General features: G+C 54.9%; 1 protein-coding gene across 1 annotated transcript in view; it reads right to left on the bottom strand.

Moving 5' to 3' along the window:
* Positions 1-761: 761 nt before the first annotated feature.
* Positions 762-7,142, bottom strand: part of LOC130030660 (uncharacterized) — a 47,489-nt gene continuing 41,108 nt past the window's right edge. The window contains 7 exon segments of the mRNA XM_056122028.1: positions 762-1,274; positions 1,276-1,466; positions 1,469-2,194; positions 2,460-3,524; positions 3,556-4,844; positions 4,960-5,701; positions 5,800-6,371. Of these exon segments, the coding sequence (XP_055978003.1) occupies positions 762-1,274; positions 1,276-1,466; positions 1,469-2,194; positions 2,460-3,524; positions 3,556-4,844; positions 4,960-5,701; positions 5,800-6,371 (5,098 nt within the window).

The following is a 7,142-nucleotide window of genomic DNA, read 5'->3' as shown; positions in this document are numbered from 1 at the left end:
GGTGGTACCCGTGGCTTGGCTAGGGCCAAGGGAGCCAGCATTGGCAAATGCAGAGCTTCCCAGGGAGGTCGGGGCTGGCCTAAGTCTCGTGGGGCCCAGCTTGAAACTAGGTAGCCTCAATATGGTGTTAGGCCCCACTGGAGTGGAGATTGGCCCAAAGCGGAGCAATATTTGGAATAGGATTCCCCTCCAAGGTTTTTTGTAAGGCAAGAGGCCCCAGGTTAGCCCGTTCACCCACCTCCTATCCTTCTTTCCGGCCTCAGTGAAGGAAATTCGGATTTGGTTGGACCCCGGGACCGCTCTCCCCTGCTGAAAAGGGTGGATAAACTGCATATTGATCAGCTCCTGAGCTACTGGCCACCTCCATTCCCCGTCATTAGCCACTACACATTTCCAGGCAGCACAGTAAAGGCTTTCCACCCCCCCACACTCCCGGCGCCATACTCCAGTTTTATAGCCAGGGCAGGCGAAGAACCCATTTTTCCGGAGAGCCTGTCTGTCCAGGAGCGAGGAGGTATCTCCCACTGCCCGTTTCCTCATGTAATGTACCTTCCCTTGCTGAGGAAGGGAGTAAAAAATACCCAAGACCTCCTCCAAGTCCACATATAGATCTGGCCACCAGGTCCACAATGCGCTAGCCGGGTTCGTAGTCAGGTTCCATTCCTCATGGGTGTCTCTGTTTCTCAGGACCCAGGTTTGCTGGTAGGGCTGATGAGGGCTTCCGGCCGACCATACTGGAATGACGACCACTAGGAACACCCCTAGGAGGTAGATGCACCAGCGAGTGCGCGGCTCCTGTGTCCAGAAGCACCTCGTACCAGCCAGAGCTTGAGGGGATTTGAAGGATGGCCCGGCTGAGGCTGAGGCTGTAGGGCACTTCCCTCCTCGTCTCCTGCAGTTCCTGCTGGTCGGACTTGGGAATGGTGAACCCATGGCCCGATTCCATCAACCTTCAAGGCAGTGGGGGTGGTATAAAGAACAACATAAGGACCCTTCCATCGGGGCTCCAGATTTCTAACATTGTGTCCCTTCACCCAAACTCTATCCCCTGGCACCAGTCTGTGCTCCGGTCCCTCCCCCTCCCTTTCGTGATATGCCTTGACCAGCGGCCATATCTGCTGGTGCACTCGGGATAGAGTCTGCAGGACTGTCAGGTAGTCCGGGTGCACAACAACTTCCCCTGGCGGAGCCAGAGTCCTTCGCGTGATGGGTGGGGGTGCCCCATAGAGGATTTCAAAAGGTGTTAACCCATGTACATAGGGAGTGTTCCTCAGCTCGGAAAATCGCGAGGGGTAGGAGTGTCACCCAGTCCCCGCCAGTCTCGAGAGCCAATTTAGTCAAGGTCTCCTTCAGGGTCCGATTCATCCTCTCTACTTGCCCAGAGCTCTGGGGATTATATTCACAATGTAATTTCCAATCAGTTCCCATAGCTTGGGCTAGGCCTTGCAGGACCTTGCTAACAAAGCCGGGCCGTTGTCTGACCCGATCGAGTCAGGGACGCCATATCGGGGTATGATCTCTTCTAGCAGGACCTTAGCTACCACCCGACTAGTCTCGTGCTTTGTTGGGAAAGCTTCCACCCAGCCCGAAAAGGTGTCTATCAGAACTAGCAGATACCGATACCCATACTTGCCTGGCTTAACCTCTGTAAAATCTGCCTTCCAACTCCTCCCCGGACTCCTCCCCGCTTCCCTGCTACCTGTATGCATGCCCCTCCGCATGGCCGGTCTCATCTGGGCGCAGACAGTACAGGCGTCAGTGATCTGCTGCAGGCTTGCGGTCATAGCAGGGTACACCAGGCGCGCAGCCGTGAGTAGCTCCGCTAGCTTCCGGCGCCCCAGGTGAGAGGTCCGATGAATGTTGCTAGCCAGGAATTCGCCTAGCTGGCGAGGGAGAATTATGGCCCCGTCCGGACTTCGGTGCCACGTCCTGGGGTCTCTAGCCATGGCTGTGGGCCACTGTCTTTGTATCCAGTCCAGGTCTGTGGGGGAGTATTGAGGCTCCGACGGCAGTTTGGGGAGTTCTGGCATTGGCAGGGAAAGGGTCATGGCGGGAGTGCTCTCCATAGCCTCTCTCTGGGCTTCCGTGTCCGCTCGACGATTCCCTACAGCGTCTGGGTTGTCCCCCTTTTGGTGCCCAGGGACATGGATGACGGCTACCTCCCTTGGTTTGTCCACTGCCATTAAGAGACGCTCTAGTCCAGACGACCGCTGGACTAGAGCTGTTACCGACTGGATTCCACGGGATGTCAAAAGACTGTGTGGCCGCCCACCTTCCAGATGGTCAGACTTCTTAGTCAAGATCATGAACGATCGGTTTGAGGCCCTTCATGTTCCTGGAGCGAACAGATGCCATTGGGTTACACTAGCACGCGACAGGGACAAATGGAGATGTTACTGGTGCCTGCTCGAGCAAATCGACGACTAACGGGAAGTTAAGTGATTAAGTGATTAAGAGACGCTGGACCTCTGCCAGATTCTTGAGCTCCTGTCCGTTAGAAGTCTGGAATCCCCGTTCTCGGTAGATGGCGCCATGGACATGCAGGGTGGCGAAGGCATAGCGACTGTCCGTATATATGTTAACCCGCTTCCCTTCTGCGCGTTCCAAGGCTTCTGTTAAGGCCATCAGTTCGGCCTTCTGGGCTGAGGGTCCAGGGGGCAGGGCGCTGCTCCATACCACCACCCCTTCATGGTCCACCACCGCGGCCCCCGCTCTTCTTACCCCTTGTAGCACAAAGCTGCTTCCGTCCGTATACCAGTTCAAGGGGCAGTTTTCCAATAGTATGTCCTTCAGGCCTGGCCTTGCCTGGGAAATCTCAGCCAATATTTCAAGGCACTGGTGACTGGGCGAGACTGCGTCCGGTTCGGGCAGCAGGCTGGCGGGGCTCAAGGTGGATGGGCTGGCAAAAACAATGCGGGGACTATCTAATAAAAGTCCTTGATAATGGGTGAGGCGGGCGTTGGTTATCCATTTCCCTGGCGGCTGTTTCAGGATCCCTTCAATCGGGTGCGGGGTAACTATGTGGAGCTCCTGCCCGAAAGTCAGCTTGTCAGCGTCTCTGACCAAGAGGGCTACTGCTGCAATTACTCTGAGACACGGTGGCCACCCAGCCGCAACCGCATCTAGCCGCTTTGAGAGGTAGGCCACTGGCCTTCGCCAAGGGCCCAGCTTCTGCGTCAGTACCCCTTTAGCTATCCCTTTCCTTTCGTCCACATAGATGGTAAATGGCTTGGAAGGGTCAGGCAGGGCTAGGGCCGGGGCCTGCAATAACGCGACTCGGAGACGTTCAAAAGTGGCCTGGTGACTCTCTGTCCATTCCCAATCCCGAGTCTCTTTGGTGGCCTCATACAGGGGTTTTGCAATCTCAGCAAAATTGGGGATCCAGAGTCTACAGTATCCAGCCGACCCTAGAAACTCCCTCACTTTCCTTGCAGATGTTGGGGTGGGGATATGGAGGACGGTCTGTTTCATTTCCTCTGTTAACCATCGCGCCCCTCCTTCTAGCTGATAGCCCAAGTATGCCAGGAGACTGATAGCCCAACATACTTGGGCTATCAGTCTCCTGGCATATTTGAGCCTTCTTTGCACTCGCCCTATACCCCAGTTCCCCCAGGAGGGCGAGAAGCTGCCCTGTAGCCCATCTACAGCTCTCCTGGGTGGGGGCCGCCAGCAGCAAGTCATCTACATACTGCAGCAATGTTATCTCCTCATGTGCTTGTCAAAAGGGCTCGAGATCCTGGCTAAGGACCTCATTGAACAGGGTCGGAGAGTTCTTAAATCCTTGGGGCAACCTCGTCCAGGTTAACTGTCTCACCTTCCCCTCCTCCTGCCATTCGAATGCAAAAAGCAACTGGCTGCTCTCAGTCAGGGGTATGCTAAAGAAGGCGTCCTTTAGATCCAGGGTGGTGTACCATTTAAGAGAGGGCGCTAAATGGCTCAGGAGGGTGTAGGGGTTTGGCACCGTCCGGTGGATGTCCTCCACTCTCTCATTCACCTTCCTCAAGTCCTGCACTGGACGGTAATCTGAGATACCAGGCTTCCTGACAGGCAGGAGAGGGGTGTTCCAAGCTGAGTGACACTGTCTCAAAACCCCCTCTTTCAAAAGTCTGTGGATATGCGGGGAGATGCCACGCCTGGCTGCTTCTGGTATTGGGTACTGTCATACCCTGACCGGCTGGGCGGAAGCTTTGAGCCCCACCACTACTGGTGGAACATGTCTGGCGAGACCGATGCCTGTCACTTTGGCCCATGCGGAGGGGTATTTCTTCAACCAATATGCCATCGTCCCCCTCACACTATCCTCCCCCAAGTTCCTGAATAATCTGTGTTCATCACGTACCGAGAGTGTTAGGACATGTAGAGGAGCCCCTTCCCCATCCATAACCTTAATCCCATCAGGGTCAAAGTGGATCCGGGCTCTAACTTTGGTCAATAAATCCCTCCCCAGAAGGGGGGCCGGGCTGTCGGGCACCACTAGGAATGAATGAGTGACCTGATGTTTCCCTACATGCACCTGGCGGTTGCTGGTCCAAGGGTAGATTTTTGATCCTGTGGCCCCCTGGACTAGACTGGTTTTGTTAGGTTTAAGTTTCCCCATGGCCTGATTCAGGACTGAGTATTGGGCCCCTGTGTCTACCATAAACCCCACTGGTTTCCCCTCCACACAAACAGTTACCCAAGACTCGGGGAGGGGAGCCGAGTCCCGTCCCCTTCAGTCCTCCTCCTCCTCAGCTACTAGAATTTTGGCCCTATCTTTAGCAGTCTTCCCCTCCCCATCTTCTTGTCTCCTTCCCCACCCTTCCTGCTTCTTCCCGCGATATGGGCACTCATGCTTCCAGTGCCCGCTTTCCTTACAATAGGCACACTGATCCCTACCTAGGCCTGGTCTGCTAGGCGGCCCTCTCCCTTTGGGCTGGCTCCCTACGCTTGCCAGAAGGATCCTAGTAAGTTCTTTCTGACTTCCGATTTTCCCTACTCTGGAATTCCCGATCCTTTTTTCTCTGTCTCTCCTGCCTGTCCCTGTCCTCCTGCCTCAACCGATCCTCTTTTTCTTCCTTACTCTCCCTAGAGTTGTATACCCTCTCGGCAACATGCAGCATCTCCTGGAGGGTCATGCTACCCAGGTTTTCCCGGGAATTTAACTTCCTTCTTATGTCAGGGGCTGCCTGGCTAATGAAGGAGAGCAACACTGCTGAGCGGTGTAGGTCAGCCTCAGGGTCAATGGGAGTATACTGCCGGTAGGCATCATACAATCGCTCAAGAAATGCGGCTGGGCTTTCGGTTTCCCCTTGGACAACAGCTTTTACCTTGGCGGAATTTGTGGGCCGTCTAGCGGCCGCTCGGAGACCGGCCATGAGAGTCTGGCGGTATACTCGGAGACGCTCCCTACCTTCTGCCGTCCCAAAATCCCAGTTAGGTCGGCTGAGCGGGAACGCCGCCTCGATGAGGTCAGGTAGGATGGTGGGCCGCCCATCATCTCCCGCCATCTTTCGAGCTTCAACGAGGATGCGCTCCCTCTCCTCAGTCGTGAAGAGAGTTCGGATGAGTTGCTGGCAGTCGTCCCATGTGGGACAGTGGGTGTTCATGATGGACTCCACGAGACCTATGAGACCCTTTGGATCCACAGAAAAAGGAGGGTTCTGGATTTTCCAATTATATAGATCGCTAGATGAAAAGGGCCAATACTGATACTGTTGGCCACCTGGGTGGCCAATTGCTCTCACAGGGAACAAAGAAACAGAATGGGGGCCTGGTCCGGAACTAGAGACAGGATCTCCCATCTCGGCCGGAGGTTTCCACGTGGACGAAGCCGTCGGCTAGGGCCGACATCCTGAGTAGAGTCTGCAGCCGGACCAGGGGCTGCTGCCAGGTCAGGGATGGGGACATAAGGAGGAGGTCTTATCTCGGTGTCAAAGTCTGTGAGGGGAGGATAAAGCGAGTCAGAGAGGACCGCCGGTGGAGGATTGGGTTCCCAGGAAGGGTTTAGGATTGCTTCAATGGCCTCAACAGCTCTATCTCGGATTTCCTTCTCCCGTGGCTTCAGGGTGCAGTCTGCTGCCCCCCTTAGGGCCACGGCTGCCTTAGCATGAATCTCTTTCTCTGCTTCCTTCTGAAGGGCCAAGATAGGACAGGCGGCAGGATCCCGAAAGGCTGGAAGAACAGGTGCCGGAGGAGCAACGGGAGGGGGAACAGGCGCTGGAGAAAAGGATAAGAAGGGACCGAGCCATTGGGGAGGTTCTTCTAGGAGAAATTCCCACGTAAGAACATAAGGTAGTTGATCAGGATGCCCACGGGCTCCCGGGCGGGTAACGACTTCTTTTACCCGTGTCACGAGGTTTGGTGAAAAGGAACCTTGTGGGGGCCAGCCCACCCTGAAAGCAGGCCAGTCTGATGAACAACAAGTGTTGAAATTACCTTTCTTTATCATGAGACCCATATGCTGGGCTTTCTTTTGGACCTCAGAGAAGTGGCTAAGAATTAAGGCTTTGGGGGTCGATTGATTCTGACCCATATTAAACAATCTTAATAAACAGAACTAAGAGAAGGATAATAAGACAAATACACACACTAAGGACACACGCACAGATCACACTCCTGCACTCGCTCGGACCGGTCCACTCTCTCACACGGGTGCACGCCACACTCACCAGTCACCCTGGGACTCCCGAATATGCCCAAACGGCGTGCACGTGATTTTCACCTTCGGAGGGTTTGGTTCTTCCAGGTCTTCTCCCGGCGCCGTATTTTCCAGAACAGATGAGGCCTCCAGAACAGATGAGGGCTCGAGGAAACCCTATGTCCCCCCAAGTCCTCCCAGTCAGGGTTGGCCACTTCCCTGCTGCGGTCCAGAAGGGGACACCGTCCCCCCACAGAACAGATGGAATATTCCCCAGAAAAAAAAAATTTTTTTTTAAGGCCTTTTCAAAACCCGCTCTCTGGGCCCATTTGCCGTCGGGAGATCTCGCTGGGGCCTCCAAATGTTAGGGCGCAGATCATGATCTCCCTTTAACGACAAAGAGACTCCAGAGACTGCAAACAGCAAGCAAGGTTTATTGTAAGACTGGCTAGCCAGGGTCAAGCCGCCTACACAGACACGCAGGTCAGTTAGGTGAGGCAAGACCCCGAACTTCTTCAAAGGGGAT

Source organism: Sorex fumeus, unplaced genomic scaffold (genome assembly GCF_029834395.1).
Source record: "Sorex fumeus unplaced genomic scaffold, SorFum_2.1 ptg000044l, whole genome shotgun sequence".
NCBI lineage: Eukaryota > Metazoa > Chordata > Mammalia > Eulipotyphla > Soricidae > Sorex > Sorex fumeus.
This window is presented reverse-complemented; position numbering and strand designations above follow the sequence as displayed.